The 18,868-nt window shown below is 32.1% G+C and overlaps 1 protein-coding gene and 1 long non-coding RNA gene across 2 annotated transcripts in view; both read right to left on the reverse strand.

The window, feature by feature from the left end:
* The window catches only part of LOC111697988 (uncharacterized), a 64,512-nt gene extending 54,403 nt beyond the window's left edge, over window positions 1–10,109 (reverse strand). The window contains exons 1-3 of the mRNA XM_023468191.1: window positions 9,961–10,109; window positions 6,627–6,730; window positions 268–345 (exon numbers count right to left, since the gene is read on the reverse strand). Of these exons, the coding sequence (XP_023323959.1) occupies window positions 268–345; window positions 6,627–6,730; window positions 9,961–10,061 (283 nt within the window). The 5' untranslated portion in view covers window positions 10,062–10,109. The remainder of the gene's footprint in view (window positions 1–267; window positions 346–6,626; window positions 6,731–9,960) is intronic.
* A 1,939-nt stretch (window positions 10,110–12,048) lies between these two features.
* On the reverse strand, window positions 12,049–13,345 carry LOC111697989 (uncharacterized). The gene is made up of 3 exons (XR_002764442.1): window positions 13,296–13,345; window positions 12,295–12,414; window positions 12,049–12,060 (listed from the first exon to the last, which is right to left on the reverse strand). It is a non-coding gene; the product is annotated as an uncharacterized LOC111697989 (long non-coding RNA).
* Between the last annotated feature and the right edge of the window lie 5,523 nt (window positions 13,346–18,868).

Consider the following 18,868-nt stretch of genomic DNA (forward strand, 5'->3'; position numbering starts at 1 on the left):
ACAGGAGATAAGTTATCAAATAAACAAAAATTGTAGAAATCTTAACTTACATTTCCGGTAATATTGAAAACACAAAAAAATACCAAAACTAAGAATATTTTGTGATAATTATTAATTAACTCAGGAATTATACTTCTATGATTAGGTTTGCGAATAAATACCGCAATTTATTTCAAGGATCAAAGACGACATTAAAGTTGTCTTGTTATTGTCAATTTTTGTGGGACACCGTGTACAAAAGTTGCTACACCTAAAATAATTTTTTACCTTTTGATTCGACCATATCGATCTGGCCGCCGCTATCCTTGGAGTTGGATGAGACCAAGGACCGGGAATCTGCAATACCTAAAAAAAGCTCGAGACATTAAACAAAATTATGATGGTTACATGGGGTATTCTAGGGGAGGGGGTATCATTACTCATTGGGATGCAAAACCCCCGTGGAAACCATAGAATATTCACTGATCCATGGGGGGGGGGGGGCTTAGTTTCTTAGCTCCACCCCCTGAATACGCCTCTGTCCACGAACGCAGAATTTTTTTTTTGAAAATTCGTCAATTCATTCATTTAGAACAATTCGCAAATACAATTAGAACAATCCGCAAATACATTTATCAAATCAAATCAAATCAAATCATTTATTGGGCCACAAGTTAACAATATTCATATTAATAAAAATGACTATACAATTACATATATATTTTGTGGCCGGGGAGCTACAAGATAGCTCAGGCTGTTTTCAAACGAGCTCCCCTGGTTCAGAAAAATAATGATTAGATTCAAACGTTGTGCAATGTGCCTTTATGGAGCACAAAAATGGCGAAGAGTAGCGGCGGTGGCGGTTGCAGAACAGGAGGCGGAAACATGGCGTCAATATTTACAGTCACAAATACAAAAAGTTTTAGGCTCAATAATGTTGAAGATCGTTCTTGATCAAGAAATATTATTACTACATGTTATTCTAATCAAGATAAGAGATCAAGAATAAGCTGAATATTTCTTCAGACAAGGATACATATATATGATATTCATTATATGTATCAAGTATTAAAAAATATGAACAGATCATATTTAAGACCATGGAAACCCCAATTTAATCTAAGAAACTAGAGTTGAACATGTATAGCAAAATAGCCGATTGCATTCAAAGTTCGATAATCTATCCAGAAAATGTTGCTTAAGTTTATATTTAAATTCATTTTTACTAGCAATACAAGACAAAGCTGGGTCAAGTTCATTCCAACAGGAAGTGAAAGAATACAAGGGAAATCTATTTATAAATAAATTTTTACATCTAGGAACAAAAAATTGATCTCGATTTCTTAAGGGGTATTGGTGCATCTCAATATCTGAATTCCTGGGGAACACTGGATCCATATAGAAAGAAGGAGGGGCGTAACTAAAAGCTATGGAGTGCATGAGCGAAAGTTTTTGATGAAGAATAAGGTCCGTGAAGGGGAGTATCTTTAATTCATAAAATAAAGGTTCAGAATGAGCATTATATCTAGCTTTAGCAATTGTTCTAATACATTTTCTTTGTATAAGACTCAGAGAATTAATATTTTTTAGACTGGTACAGCTTTTGACTGGTAGAAAATATAAAAAGTGAGGATGGACAAGAGCATAATAAATACTTTTTAGAGCTGAGGTCAAGAGAACATTTTTAACCTTTTTCAAGGAAAACATAGACTTTGAGATTTTATTTAGAGCAGTTTTAATGTGATAATCAAAAGTGAGGTTTTCATCAACGTAAACACCAAGAATTTTATATGCAGGACAGGGGGCAGAATTATTATGAATTCTCTCGATGGGATAAATTAATTCAGGGTCGACGGGAACATCAAAATCATTATTATTGAAAAAAAATCTAGCTTCTGAAATAATTTTACCCTTTGGATGAAATATCATTATCTTGGTTTTAGATGCATTTATCGCAAGTTTGTTTGACCGAAGCCAAATACCAATTTTTTGTAATTCAGTATTTACAAATGAAACCAACTCATCAAAGTTTTTCCCCTTGCATAGACCTGAAGTATCATCAGCAAAGTGTATATTTAACAATTTGTTTGAGGAATGCATATCATTTATAAAAATAAGAAAAAGTAGGGGTCCCAGGATCGAGCCTTGCAATACTGAAATATTAATCATGGAAAAAAAATCAGATAGAGTACCATTTACCATAACAAACTGTTTTCTGTTACTTAAGTAACTCTTAAACCATTTAAGGGCTAATCCTCCGAACACCAATTTTTTCCAGTTTCATTAATAATATATCGTGATCAACAAGATCGAAAGCCTTCTGTAAATCTAGAAAAACTGCAAAAACAAATTCATCATTATTGAACGCTTTAGAAATATAATCAACAATATGAATTAAAGGATGAATAGTTGATTTCCCAGACTGGAAACCGAACTGGAAAGCATATAAGATATCATTAGATTCGACAAAGGATAAGAGTTGTTTAGCAACTATACGTTCAAATATCTTAGAAATAGTAGGTAAACAAGAGATAGGCCTGTAGTTGGATAAATTTTAGAACAATCCGCAAATTCAGAGAAGAATTAAAAATCCTGGCTTTCAGAGAAACACTAAGAAGCTAAAAAAAATGGCATTAAGCTCCCTCAAATCCTAGTATCATAAACACTGAATCAAAAATACATTTCCATTGTTATAAAAGCAATTTTATTATAATCGAAAAGCCTCGTATTATTTAATATTATTCTTTTTTATTTCGCTCAAATTATCATGTTATGGAAGAAGAGATCAACAGTTTTATACCAACTGTCATGTTTCGTGGGACACCCTGTATTTGTTTTTGTAGCACAGTGTCCCCCTCATTTTATGAGGTAAATTAATTAATTTCTCTTAAAGAAAACTTTATCCCAGGATTCACTCAAGTATAAAATGAAATACAATTTATTATAATCGAAGTTTCCAGTAAGGGAACTGAGTTTATAATCCCATTATACTTGCAACCCCATTTCGTATACCTTTGATAGAATTCTATTGTATTTAACATTTTTAGATATCAATTAAAGGTAAATAACATCAGGTTGCAAAGATATAAAAATTAGAAAATTTGAGTTTGTGGCAAAGACTTCATTCCTTTGAAAAACAAAGTATGTTTACCAATTTTTAAATAGATAGATAGTTTATAAATTTTTTAATTATTTTGTATTTTCATAAATCATTTCGAGGCTATACTTGAACATTTTACTGTCTCTCTTTCTAAAATTTTATACAATCTCATCCTGTCTTCTTAGCGAAGTCTCTCCAACCATTTTATAAGAATTTAATATTTTCATCTACAAATATACAAATACCAAGAATATAATAATTTGATATTTTCAAGTAAACTAAACATGATATAAGTCAATGCTTGTAATTTAAAAATAAGATACAGGGTGTCTATAATGTCTCCGCAAGATGAACAGTGAAGACGGACAAGTTTACTCTGTTTGTATACTGTAATTTTTTTGTTTTATTAAGTACAAGGCCGTATGCAGTCAAAACATAAACAAACAAAATGTGAACACAGCAGACGAAACTCTTACAAATTACAGCTTTCTCAGTAGGTATCACCATACTAAATCTAAGAATTATTTAAAAAGACGATTTCGAATTCGTCACTGAATTCCCATGTTTTTTGGGACACCCTGTATTTAAAAAATCTACTTCTAAACATGATATAAGTCAATGCTTTCAATCTAAGAATAAAATATGTAAAAAATCTACTTCTAACATTTATATAAGTCAATGCTTGCAATCTAAGAATAAGATATTTTAAAAATCTACTTATAAACATGATATAAGTCAATGCTTGCAATCTAAGAATAAAATATTTTAAAGATCTACTTCTAAACATAGTATAAGTAAATGCTTTCAATCTAAAAATAGCCACTTCTAAACATGATAGCCTTAAATCGTAAAAGGATGAGTTTGGACAAATCTGCAAGACGAAAGAAAATTGACTAATTGTTCATTTTATGTAAATTTCAACCTCTCAGTTCTCACGCGAAAACAAAGGAATTGAGTCTTTGCCACAAACTCTAATTTTCTAATCACTATATCTTTGGAACCAAATGTTGCAGACCTTAGATATTTCAAACTATGCATTCTGTTAGATCAAATAATCTGAGTTTGAAATATCAAAGGTTTAAAATATCGAGTTCTAAAGATATTGTGGTTTAAATATTTGATTTTGTTCCATAGACTCAATTCCTTTGAAAATAAAAGCTGACTGATTGATGAGCTATTTATAGCAATGTCACCATGAGCTAAGCAAACATGATTTATTACGTAAACCGCAGTTATTTAAACCATCAAATAGATTTTTTAAAAACTTTTAGAAAAATTAACTTACTACGATTATACGGAAAAAAGAATATTTTTAAAGAAAGCCAACAATGCGGTGCAAAATTGAGAAAGAAACTGTTTTTGTCACAAACTCTGATTTTCTAATCCCATATCTTTGCAACCCAATGTCGTAGATCTTTGATATTTCATATACTAAAAATTTAGTTAGATCAAATAAAGATCTAAACGTCAAAGGTTTACACTATCATGTTGCAAAGATATAGGGATTGGAGAATTTGAGTTTGTGGCTAGAACTCAGTTCCTTGATAAACATAATTAAGTTAAATATCTTTATTGCGCTGTTGGTAAAATAGCCTTGTTTCTTCTTTTTCTTCAAACTCCGGGGTTTACTTTTTTATTTTAACATTAATTATTTCATTCAAATTCTTATTTCTCCGAACTGACTGAATAGATTAAAAGAAAATTAAAAATTTCTTTCAAAAGATTTTTGATTTTGGAGAGAACTCAAGTGAAGCGAAAAATATTTAAGAAGAGCAGGACTCGGTAAATTCTTTAAATCTTCGCCATCAGCTAAAAGTCTTAAAAAATCGTATGATTTTTTAAATCTTTAAAATCAAGTCTCAAATTTTTGAAATCCCGAAAAAGACTGTAGCTTCCAAGGAACTAATGCAAGGAAAGTTAATTGGGCTCGCGTATACTCTGCGTTTGTACATACAGGGTGTCCCACGAAACATGACAGTTGGTGAATAGTTTTCAATGTCTCTTCCATGTTACTATATTATTTAATAAAGACTTTTTGCAGTTTATTTCGTCAAGGAAATCTATTACTCAAATATATATTAGTTTGAAATCTGCAATTTTACTAAATATTACTGCCATATGTATTTCTTACCATCATCATTGAATCAAAAAACTTAACAATATATGGAAGAAGACATTTTAAACTATTCACCAACTGTCATGTTTTGTGGGACACCTGTATTTAAACAAGTTCTTTCTGGGCGGAATTTGTAAACAAGAATGATGCATCAGTCTATCCGAGGAGGTTAAAAGCATTTAATTTTGATAATTTTGAAAATTCACATGAGAGGTTCTTATGACCAGAAAATTTCATAGATTATTTTTGTGAAAATGGATTCCATGTCTGGCTGAGACATCCGTCTTGTGTTTAAATTTCCGTCCGGCACTCTTTAAACCATTGATCAAAATGAATGATATGTCCATGTGGTTAAAATCATAAATTGAATATTTTTAACTGTGGTTTCTCTGTTAAAATGATTTGCGGATTTCTCCTGCAGAAAAAGGCATTGGAGGAAGTTGTCAGAATTCAAGACTTTTTAAAGCTACTTGATATTACTATACACCAGTTCCTCTCATATTCTCCAATGTCAAATCTAAAAAGTCCCTGAAATTTTCAAGGACACTGTTTGAGTAATTTTAAATGACACTAAATTAACCCTTTGACTGTTCATCGAGGACAGGGATCTCGGTGTATATATCTCTTAAATGCTATGAAAAAAAACGAACAATCGAAGTGTACGCTATTGTACAGTGTAAATTCAACACGTATTATGTCATATTATTTCCTGTTAAATCTAGAATATTCTATGTCTAACCCGGTTGATACAATTCGAATGCGAGTATTTTGTTCTTTTACTTCTTAAAACAGGTTGCAAACATAGTATATTCACATTTACAAGCGTTTCGTTAGATAAATTAAGAAAGACTGTCATCCTTGATCAGACAATGGTGTAAGTTGTGGAGGGTACCTTTAATTGTGAATAGGAATGCTCCTCTCTAAATGGAAGGTCACTTAAAATTACGCTTACAGTCCCTTAGAAGGGAGTGACGGGCAATGTATGGTGGTTGAACTAAGTATGCAGTATTCTAAAAACGTACCAACCCAAATTTATGATTCTGAACGTCGGCTTTGGATCAAACTTAGTAAATATACGTCGTAGAAACGTTTTATGTGTCTCAAATGAATCCTAAAAATGTGTCCACAATACTTCAAATTCAGTTCAACCATGCATTGCCGGCCACTCCCTTTAAATGCTTGAAATCCTTGAAATCAACCTAAATGATTCTAAATTGATGACTGATGACTTAACATTACTTTATGCAAATCATTTTAAAACTAAAGCTTTAAACGGATTTTTCAAGCCGAGATCCCCCCCCCGTTTATATATTAATGTTGACAGCCATAAGGGAAAAATCTAGAGAAAAACATGTTGATCAATTGATCAAAGACGACTTTCGTTCCACTCGTCACTGTTTATGAGGTCTGTGTATACTGTACAGTAATTACCTGTTGGGGAGGCACTCTGTACATAGGAGAAGAATGTTGTACACTCCGGTGTAGTAGGAGATGTATGATAGGTTGTACACCCATCTATCCTTGTACCAGAACTTCTAAACAAATTTTCACGTACAGATCAAGAAACATAATATAAGAAGAACTCCCACGAGCTTGTTTGTTTAAAGTGTACTGCAGTTTCGGAGAGGAATGTTAACAAAAAACAGTACAGTTCAGGCAGATGTTTGATGATCTTTCTCCTTCCAGAAACTGCAGTACACATTCCTCTTATATGCCTTAATAAACATATTTTCACATACACTAAAAAAGAAAACATTTTATTTTGAGCTTTTTTTGGTCTGGATGTTTTTTCCTTTTTTTCATTTTTCAATTTCCCAAATTTAGTTTTTTTTTACATAAAACCTGAGACAAATATTAAGTCTTTGCTACAAACTCTAATCTTCTTATTCCTAGAAATAGGTAAAGCTATTTCTTCTCTCGTGATTAAGAAATTTGTAAAAATGTTTAGAAAAAATAATAGAATGCTCAATAAAAATACTCTAATTTCCATAATGTACCCAATGTAGCAAACCTTTAATATTTAAAACTGTGTATTATGATAGACCAAATACACTTAGATTCCTCTCCTCTGTTTTTAAACATTGAATTTAATGAATAAAAATAATATTGTTTAATGTCGAATGTCCTGTATCTACAGAGCGTCTAATATTATATTAGATTATACTATTATCATAATACTCAAAAAACCTGTTATTTTCTGCAAGAACACTTTTATATTAGCCTTAGACATTTTTTAAAAAATTATTCAATTTTCAATTAGTCCCTCAAATCTTAATTTAGAGGCGTAAACGATCTAATATGATGTGGGACACCCTCCGGTTTTTAACCAAAGAGAAACTATAAAATTACTTTTTTTATGATTTATCTAAAAGGTTTTACTGAATTAGGAATATCTGTAAATGATGATATTTTTAATGGAAAATTCTTGTTTATTCATCAACATTTCTTCGTTTAAGAGCTGAGAGAGAGAACGGAGAGAAGAGATATTGATATGAATCATATATATGCACTCAGAGAGGGGGGTTGGTTGGTTTGATTTGAAAAACTCTAGAACATTTTGGGACGTGTGCTTTTCCCTACATATTCGTGCACCTCCATTAACATTATTATTGATCTGTGGTAATTTTAGCCCCGATAAAAAACTTTTAAATCCCAAATTTGTGTCTTGATAATAAAGAAAGCTATTTCCATTTGTAGCTCAGATAAATGTTTAAAGGTACCGCTCTTTAAAGGGACAGACCGGCTTTGTAAGGTAGTTAAACTGAGTATGCAGTGTTGTGGTCAAATTCTTTAGGATTCATTTGAGACATATAAAACGTTTCCACTATGTAAAATTTGTTTTGACATTCAAAATCATGAATTTGGGTGGGTACGTTTTCAGAATCGTTTTTTCTTTAAATTATTAAATAACGACGAAGAAAAATATAGTAAAACTTCTGAATCCTAAAGAATTTGTCCACAACACTGAATACTCTGTTCAACTACATAGCCGGTCTGTCCCTTTAAATTACGTCCCTTTGCATTATATATTATTTATACATATATAATAATATATATATTTCTATATTATATATTATTTTTCTTTCCCTTATGCATCAAGAACATTTTAATTTTTCCCAATTTCTTGAAGAGGATTATATATGTTTATAAATATTTTCTTTTCCTAGAAACGTGATTATCGAGAAAAAAAACATGCTTCAAGTAAATTTCTATATTTTAGGATTACTTTAAATACCAACAACAAAAGTTTTGATTTTCCTGCCTAACTATACAAAAAATGTTTACTTTAACTGTCGCAACGCCTCGAGTTTTAGTTTGACCAACTATCTTAAACTTTTTTTTACCCTTGACATATGCACATATAAAATCTGCAATGTTATTGTTTCGATCTTTAGTTTAAAAGGAGTTATTGCTAAACCCCTGATATAAATATAATTTTGCTTGAGAGCGTAAAAGTGATTAAACATACCTGGAGATATTAGAATCCTGGTGATTGACTACATACCTGGAGATATTCGAATCCTGGTGATTGACTACATACTTGGAGAGATTAGAATCCTGGTGATTGACTACATACCTGGAGAGATTAGAATCCTGGTGATTGACTACATACCTGGAGAGATTAGAATCCTGGTAATTGACTACATACCTGGAGAAATTAGAATCCTGGTGATTGACTACATACTTGGAGATATTAGAATCCTGGTGATTGGCTACATACCTGGAGAGATTAGAATCCTGGTGATTGACCACATACCTGGAGAGATTAGAATCCTGGTGATTGACTACATACCTGGAGAAATTAGAATCCTGGTGATTGACTTCATACCTGGAGATATTAGAATCCTGGTGATTGACTACATACCTGGAGAGATTAGAATCCTGGTGATTGACCACATACCTGGAGAGATTAGAATCCTGGTGATTGACTACATACCTGGAGAAATTAGAATCCTGGTGATTGACTTCATACCTGGAGATATTAGAATCCTGGTGATTGACTACATACCTGGAGATATTAGAATCCTGGTGATTAACCATATACCTGGAGATATTATAATCCTGGTGATTAACCATTTACCTGGAGATATTAGAATCCTGGTGATTAAACATATACCTGGAGATATTAGAATCCTGGTGATTAAACATATACCTGGAGAGATTAGAATCCTGGTTATTAAACATTTACCTGGAGAGATTAGAATCCTGGTGATTAACTGCATACCTGGAGAGATTAGAATCCTGGTGATTAACTGCATACCTGTAGATATTAGAATCCTGGTGATTGACAACATACCTGGAGAGATTAGAATCCTGGTGATTGACTACATACCTGGAGAGATTAGAATCCTGGGGATCAACTGCATACCTGGAGATATTAGAATCCTGGTGATTAAACATATACCTGGAGATATAAGAATCCTGGTGATTAAACATTTACCTGGAGGGATTAGAATCCTGGTGATTAACTGCATACCTGGAGATATTAGAATCCTGGTGATTGAACATATACCTGGAGAGATTAGAATCCTGGTGATTAAACATATACCTGGAGATATTAGAATCCTGGTAATTGACTACATACCTGGATAGATAAGAATCCTGGTGATTAACCATTAACCTGGAGAGATTAGAATCCTGGTGATTAAACATATACCTGGAGAGATTAGAATCCTGGTGATTGACTGCATACCTGGAGAGATTAGAATCCTAGTGATTAAACATATACCTGGAGAGATTAGAATCCTGGTGATTTACTACATACCTGGAGAGATTAGAATCCTGGCGTTGAACCCTCTCCGCCCTATCGTCAGGTTCATCCTTGCTGTCTGCAGAAGAGAAGAAGCCTTTAGAGTCAGTTCTCATATTCAGGATGCGCGCCAAGTCATTCTTTAGGTCAGTTACAGAGTTCTTCCTGAAGTGTTTTAAAACAATTAGGACTTTCTTCAGGTGGTTATGTTTAGTTCTTCCTGAAGTGTCTTAAAACATTAAGGTCATACTTCAGGTGGTTATGTATAGTTCTTCCTGAAGTGTTTTAAAACAATAAGGTCATACGTGGTTATGTTTAGTTCTTCCTGAAGTGTCTTAAAACATTAAGGTCATACTCAGGTGGTTATGTATAGTTCTTCCTGAAGTGTTTTAAAACAATAAGGTCATACGTCAGGTGGTATGTATAGTTCTTCCTGAAGTGTCTTAAAACAATAAGGTCATTCTTCAGGTGGTTATGTATAGTTCTTCCTGAAGTGTTTAATAACAAGAAGGTCATTCTTCAATCAGTTATAGAGTTCATTCTGAAGTGTTTTATAACAATTAGGTCATTTTTCAGTTATAGAGTTCTTTCTGAAGTGTTTTAAAAAATTAGGTTATGTTTCAGTTACTGAGTTCTTCCTGAAGCGTTTTATAACAAAGATGTCATTCCACATTCAGTTAATGAGTTCTTTCTGAAGTGTTTTATGACAATAAGGAAATTCTCCAGGTCAGTAACCGAGTTCTTCCTGAATGTTTTATAATTCTTCAGGTGAGAATCGTTTATATCACACTTTAAATATTAATAAGTAACTTAAAATTATCAGAAAAATATATAGGGTTTGCTAAATCTAGACAAGGAACTATATATTTCTTGAAGTTAAATCTAGATATCAAGAATTTGTATAAAAAAATATCAGAACTGTAGAAAAATAGATGTATTAGAAATGGCAACGTGAAGAGCATCAGTTGAAAGAAAATCTTGTTCTAAGAAAAGAGGATGCCTAGTTTCTCTTAATGGTCTCAGTGTATATTTTCTAAAATCGTTGAATAGTAAGATGAAATCAATTAGTTAAAAGATGCTTTTTAATAAAAATATATATTAGATTTGATCATCCTTTTCAGCGGAAATTTTAAAGTTTTTCAAGTGATTTTTTAAGTGAATTGTACATCTGTTGAAATGACACATATTAATCAAAATAAAATGCTGTTAGGACACTGTCAGCGTATTTCTAGTGACTCTCCATGCAAGGATGGCAATGTCCGATTTACAACCGTACCCTTCAGAAACCCTTTTACTGATAAATAATGTGGAAGCTTTATTTTAGGTTTTCTAGGCTCACAAGTGTTTCATTCTGATAAATTATATATATGCTTTTTGAAGTAGAAATGCGCAGGTAAATTTTGTAGATAAACCACAATTAAAAAATAATAAGTTTTCAACATTGATATCTAATTCAAACTTGATCACACAAAGCTTTTAAGGGTGCCGTTGTGAATCGTGCATGCTTGCCATCTTTGCATTGGGAGTGAATTGAAATTAAGATATACTTTTGACATTCTATTCTAACATTGTTTTAATTGTGTGCCTAATTCACACAAAAATGAAGCTATATGACTTTTTTGAAAGAGTAGTAATGATACCAAGATTGCTTAGTTATCAATATGTAATACCATTATGTGGCACATTATGTATATATATATATATATCACATATATATATAAAAAAAATAATTATAATAACAAATAAATGAAAAGGAAATACTATACAATATATAAGGTTAGTATACCTCTCCTATACAATATAAATGGTTAGTATACCTCTCCTATACAATATACAAGGTTAGTATACCTCTCCTTTACAATATACAAGGTTATTAATAGTATACCTCTCCTATACAATATACATGGTTAGTATACCTCTCCTATACAATATATAAGGTTAGTATACCTCTCCTATACAATATATAAGGTTAGTATACCTCTCCTATACAATATACATGGTTAGTAACTTAGTATACCTCTCCTATACAATATACATGGTTAGTATACCTCTCCTATACAATATATAAGGTTAGTATACCTCTCCTATACAATATAAATGGTTAGTATACCTCTCCTATACAATATACAAGGTTAGTAATAGTATACCTCTTCTATACAATATACAAGGTTTACCTACTCCTACAGAGTACTTAATAAATTTGTATACATACTCCCACGGTTTACCGGTTTACATATATTTGTTTACCTACTCCTAAAGTGTACTGCATATATGTGTTTACCTACTCCTAAAGTGTACTGCATATATGTGTTTACCTACTCCTAAAGTGTACTGCATATATGTGCTTACCTACTCCCTGTATTTTTATCCTTGCTACTGCCAAGGTTCTGCAGCATCTCTCCTAGGTGAGCTAGGGAACCTCGACGTCGTTTATTGGAAACATTTGGATCATTCTCATCTCTTCGGTATCTAGATACATGTATATAATAAAGCTATTCGCTAATATATAAATTTGTATATTTTTTGTCAGCTATAGTTGACCAAACGTCTGAACCGAATGGGCTGAACTTTTTTTTAAATCCAAAGTTTAATACAAAAATTGATTTTTTTAAAATCGATATTTACTTTTCAAAAATCCAAATTTTTTTATAATTTGATGTTTAAAAATTCCACGAGTAACGCCGGGCACTTCAGCTAGTCATCTATAAAATAAAGCTAAGCCAAGTTTTTTTCAGGGAACCCATGGTTACCCTGCGCGCGGGTATAAAAATGTAATCAATTCTTTTAAAAATTAGAATTTATTTTTTCAATATTAATAAAATAATAACTTTTTTTTTCAAAATTGTACATTTTCTACTAGGAAAACAAGAAATACAATAACAATAAGAACAAGTATAACAACAATTGCAACATTAAGAACAACAATTACAATAAGAACTTCAATAAGAATATCAAACCTCCCGATCTGCCTAAAAGAAACCAAACTCGATAAACCTGATAGATAACCAATTGAATAGGGACGTGGTTGAGGTGATCGCGAAACAAAGAATACTAAGAAGAATAAGAACAACAAGAACCGCAATAACAACAAGAACATCAATAACAACAAGAACATCAATAACAACAAGAACATCAATAACAACAAGATCATCAATAACACACAAAAACAACCTAAAAAAACAATGACAACAATAACTAGTATAAAAATAAGGACAACAAGAACTGAAAGGTGAGAAATCAGATCAACACGATTATAAAATAAATGTGCTAGCTTAGATTGGAAGGAAAGAAACAACACACGTAACAAAAAAGAAGATAATTTTGTTCATTTTCAAACAATGGATACGCACCTTGGATCGTCTCCATCTATAGTTGTGATCTGAGCTGAGGAATCCCGTCTTTTTAAACAAATCAAACTTTTCATTTTATTTCTCAGTTCGAGGGAAGGGAGGGACAATCTACATTTACATCTACAGAGTGAGTAAAAAAACTACAGGATGATCGGTGTTCCACAAAACTGTTTTTTAAATGAGATTTTTAAAAAAATTCATAAAAATCTCATTAAATTTTTCATGTATTTCTAAGAAATTTTGGGGGAAAAAGTAGAATAAACATGTTCTCAACAGTTTTTCAAAAATTTTATCTTTCAAAATAATTTAGTTTTGCGGAATTTTTTCAACGTTATTCATAAAATGTGAAATTTTTTTATCACATTTTTTATTCTTAAAAACCAAACAAACTAAAATTTTTTGAACATTTTGTCCAAAACATCGATAATCCCGAGTTTTTATTTACAGACCCTGCAGTTATGCAGATTTTTCTTGTCTGTTTGTATCTTTTAAACGGTAAAGGCAATCGTAGTCTTAATTGTTTAAGGCAATTCATATAATCGCTTTTGTTCCTCCCATGTTTTCCCTCTCTTTCTTGAAATTTAGGAGGGCATTCCTCGCCCCCACCCTCTTTTTGGTAGTTTTTTTACCCCGCCTCTTTTCTGAGATTTATAAAAATAGATAGCTTCATTATACTGAAATAATAAGTTGAATGTAAATGAAATAAAAGATTATTAAATTAATCTTGGAATCAATCTATATTCAAAGAATAAATAACATAAAATTTAAGATTTTTTAAAGATAAGATTATTATGTTTGGAAATACTAATTCAAAAATGTCTGCATAATTCTTGTTATTATAAACAAGAATTTAAGATCCCGTCCTATTTTAGTAAGAAAAAACAATTTTAGTTAAATCCTCTAATTATGATAATAATCTTCAACTTTTGTTTTCTTACAGTGATAACTAGAAAACAATGGAATAGGAAAACGACATTAAAGCAAGTGTATTTAAGGTTGTTAAAAAGCAACAAGTTTTACTAGACACTAATTCAATCACTAGTTTGGTCTGTTTACCCTGCACAATTGCTATGTGCAATTCTCATTGTTATAACTTGATTCTAAAAATTGTCTTTCTTTAAGAGTTTTCTGTTTATTATTGTAAGCATTGAAATTTGATGTCAAACCATGCATTTGTTATTTTTTAAACTATGAATGAGTGTGTTATGTCAAATAATAATAACCTGAACAAAAATGCGAGAGAAACCGTTGTTTTTTTTACAAACTCGATTAGGGTTAATTACTATGAGTTTCTCCATTGTTTCTTTTAAACAAAAAAAGCGCAATTCCTTTTCAGAGAGAAGACGCAAATGAAAATTGATAGTTTAAAGAAACAAAAACATTGAGGTTTAATGCTAACGTGATAAGACAAAGCTTTCAAAGGTACAGTTGTTAATTGGGGGTTGACATCTTTGTACGCTTATACACAGTTAAATTCTCATTGATAATTCTAGGATCAAGCTAGAAACGTTCGCTTAAAAAAACCTTCATTACATATCTTTTATCTAACTAGCTATAGTTAAGGAAAACATTGAACGCCAGTTTAAAGCAAAATTAAATTTGTCTTTGCTCATTTTTTAAAAATTCCAATGTAGAAGCTACAATTTGTAATTTGTATCGATTATGACTGATATTTCTCTGAATATCTTACAGGAAACAAAATTGCAAAAACTTAACGACATTTCTAATTGAAAGACTTAGCAAAAGTAAACTTCAATTCCGGTTTTTACTGGTTAGACTTTAATTCCGCTTTTTACTGGTTAGGAGAGTCAAAGATTGATACTGAATGTTTATTTGTTCTCCTGCCTGCCAAGTCTACCCCTGATGATATCTAGATCCATCTGTTCCCGTAGAAGGTTATCCACACTGTTCCCTCCCTGCCACACCAACCCAACCTATACATAGATACAGATTATCCACACTGTTCCCTCCCTACCACACCAACCCAACCAATATATAGATACAGATTATCCACACTGTTCCCTCCCTGCCACACCAACCCAACCTATACATAGATACAGATTATCCACACTGTTCCCTCCCTGCCACACCAACCCAACCTATACATAGATACAGATTATCCACACTGTTCCCTCCCTACCACACCAACCCAACCTATATATAGATACAGATTATCCACACTGTTCCCTCCCTGCCACACCAACCAAACCTATACATAGATACAGATTATCCACACTGTTCCCTCCCTTCCACACCAACCCAACCTATACATTGATACAGATTATCCACACTGTTCCCTCCCTTCCACACCAACCCAACCTATACATAGATACAGATTATCCACAGTGTTCCCTCCCTGCCATATCAACCCTGTAGGAAACCCCTACTCCATAACAAGTCCTCGAAACGTATCTATCCAGGTACAACCTGTCCACTATCAAAGTCAGCCTATTAACTATCGATCCCAGATTAAAGGGGACGATCTTCAACCTGTTATATTTCTTCAATTTAGTAGAATAGGGTCCTTAAAAGCGTAATTACAAGGTATGCGCTATTATATATAACGTAGTTAAACAATCACAATATGGGTAATATGGAGATATACATACGTCGTCCACAGAATTGGTTAATTGCAATACATGATTTACTTATTTACTAATGGCACATGATTTTTTCAATATTTCTTATGAAACAATAATCACAAAATGGTCATATGACTTTTTTTCCTCTCAAAAATACCAGAGATATTAAGAATTTTGTATAAATTTCAATTTATTAAATAAAACCATGAAAAAGTCTTCATCTGAACAAAATCATTCATACATATCTATGGTAATCAAAAAAGCATAAAAATAGCAGATCACATTTTGGAAATAGCAGGACTAGGGCTATGCTGTGATTATTGTTTAATGAAGAAATATTGCTAGATCAGGTTACCTATGTTGAATGCCGTAGACTTTTTATAAAGTCAAAGACGACTCTGAAGTTATCAATCAATTAATATTTTTTCGTGTTATTTAGAGGATCATTGTATACTCTCGGTAAGTTTGAGAACAAAATGTTAAGATTTCTTTGAATACCATAGAATCTCCCTAGAAGGGACTAATTCAGTTTGTGTACCGTCCCGTTTTCCCTCATATAGTCTGTATATGTACTGTACACCTAGTTCTAACTAACGGGCTGGTACTCGAAATGAACCAGAGTTTACGGTGAACAGTGTATTTACCTGATGTGTGAGAATTGGAAGATTGCAGACAAAGCATGATACTTTTATTTCAGAATTGATCATTACTTTCTTCCTGCCAATATTATTCAATAATAAATCGTTAAAGTTCCTCCTCATCGGTATTTATAGTTTTTTTAGAACCATATGAAATGCTTTAATTTGAAGCTGATTCTTTAAATACTTGTATATATATATATATATACATGTTAGCTATAAGCTATAGCTAACATGTATATATATATATACATGTTAGCTATGGCTATAACTGCCTAAACAGATCGACCAAAATTGCGAATATTTTTTTAAGGGTATTCTGAGGCGTGTTTCTTAAGAGTACAAAATGTTAACTTGGTATTGCGGAGCAAATTTAACTTGTTCCTGGTGATTGGAAACAAGTTTCCGTCAAATCATAGAAATTAAAGGATTGGAATGAAGATGTAAGGAAATAAAGGATTTAGAGAAGATGGATAAGTTAAATATAAGTTTTTAAATATAAATTTTGCTCATTTGAGCCAAATTGTCATAAAATTCCAAAATATACAGGGTGTATCTCTTGGATCCATCTCACCAGAACAAGCAGATATGATTCGATGGAAAAGAAATTAATGGAATAACAGAAAAAAGTTACTAAGCATTTTAAAGGTGTCTCAAACTGTGTATTAAAAAAAAACTCAATATCTCAACAGGACGGAGTGATATGGTTTGACGGAAACTTGTTTCCAATCACCCAAATGCATGAGAATCAGGAATACGTTGAATTTTCTCCCCAATAACAAGCTAAACTTTTTTGCTCTTAATCTTAAGGAACCTTTCAGGGGGTAACAAAAATGACAAATTCCACTGGCTACGCCGGACACTTCGGCTAGTATGTTTTTTTCAGAATGTTTTATGACTATCATTTAGTTAACGCCACTTATCTGTCATAGAAAAGATTAAAAAAAAAACGTTTTTGTTGACACAGTCTTTTTCCTCTTCTTAATAGAAATCCACGAATCCATCTGTTGGAAGAAAGCACTTAAAATAAAAAAACTAGAAAAAGTCCAGAATTTACTCAAGTTTATTGAAAAAAAACGTTAAGGGAAATAAAGTCACACTATTTTTTAACAAAGACTTTTTTCGGAAAGCTTCAGGAAAAATAACCGGCCATGAGAAGAAAATTCATATTAAGAAGTTTCACTGAAACATGATCAAACTTGACAGAATATAAAGTCATATCTTTATTTCTTTCTAAATAATTTGTAATATACATTTTCAAGACTTTTTTCCGCAGAACTTTTTTATTTTAGTGCCAGAAATTAGGACTTTTTTCCGAATACTTTTTATTTTAGTGCCATAAATTAGGATTTTTTCCGAATACTTTCTATTTTAGTGCCAGAAGTTAAGACCTTTTTCCGAATACTTTTTATTTTAGTGCCAAAAATTAGGACTTTTTTCCGAATATTTTCTATTTTAGTGCTAGAAATTAGGACTTTTTTCCGAATACCTTTATTTTAGTGCCAGAAATTAGGATTTTTTCTGAATACTTTTTATTTTAGTACCAGAAGTTAGAACTTTTTGCTGCAGACTTAAATTTTTGTGGTTATTGCGGACTTTTTAGGACAATTTTTCGTCAGCCCAGGCCCCCCCCCCCCCCCCCCCCCCTAAAAAATTGTATTTCCAGGGTTTGTTGTTTCAAAGGTTCTTTCTTCACATGGGAAATGGGAATATGAGAAGAGATGAATTAAGAGATGTAACAAATCACGAGTTTTCTTTATTGAATAACTTCCTTGTTCGTCGTATGTTTACCCTGTTCTTCTTCTTCCCTATAGTACTGCTACCCTGCTGTACACTGTACAACCCTTGCTGTACACTGTACAACCCCTTCTGATCTCAGTGAACACAGTTCATATGTAACTCACAGTAGTGGATTTGCACTAAATTCATCTACCTGGATATTATATAATAATTAGTTAATTACAGGGTTACCCACAAAGGATGAGACTTCATACTTAGAGACAACTGGACGAGATTTATTCTGTCTGTTTTCTAATATTCATAATTCCTTGAACTGTGCGTTGCTTTGCAAAATGCCTTAATTTCGAAGACTAAAATCAATGCAGGTTTTTTAATTTATCCTTCAGATCGTCATATTTACGAAATTCAGGTCGTCTTTACAGTCTCATACTTTGTGGGTAACCCTGTTTATAATAAAGCTCTTCCTTCATACATCTAGACGAGTACATATATATATATAATTGTTATAGTTGGCCAAACGGCTAGAACAAATGGGCTGAATGTTTACGGGAACCCACCCATGAGTATCTCGGGAGTGACATTATAGGACACACATTTTTTGACATCTTTAATA

This window comes from Eurytemora carolleeae, unplaced genomic scaffold (assembly GCF_000591075.1).
Source record: "Eurytemora carolleeae unplaced genomic scaffold, Eaff_2.0 scaffold296, whole genome shotgun sequence".
NCBI classification, from domain to species: domain Eukaryota; kingdom Metazoa; phylum Arthropoda; class Copepoda; order Calanoida; family Temoridae; genus Eurytemora; species Eurytemora carolleeae.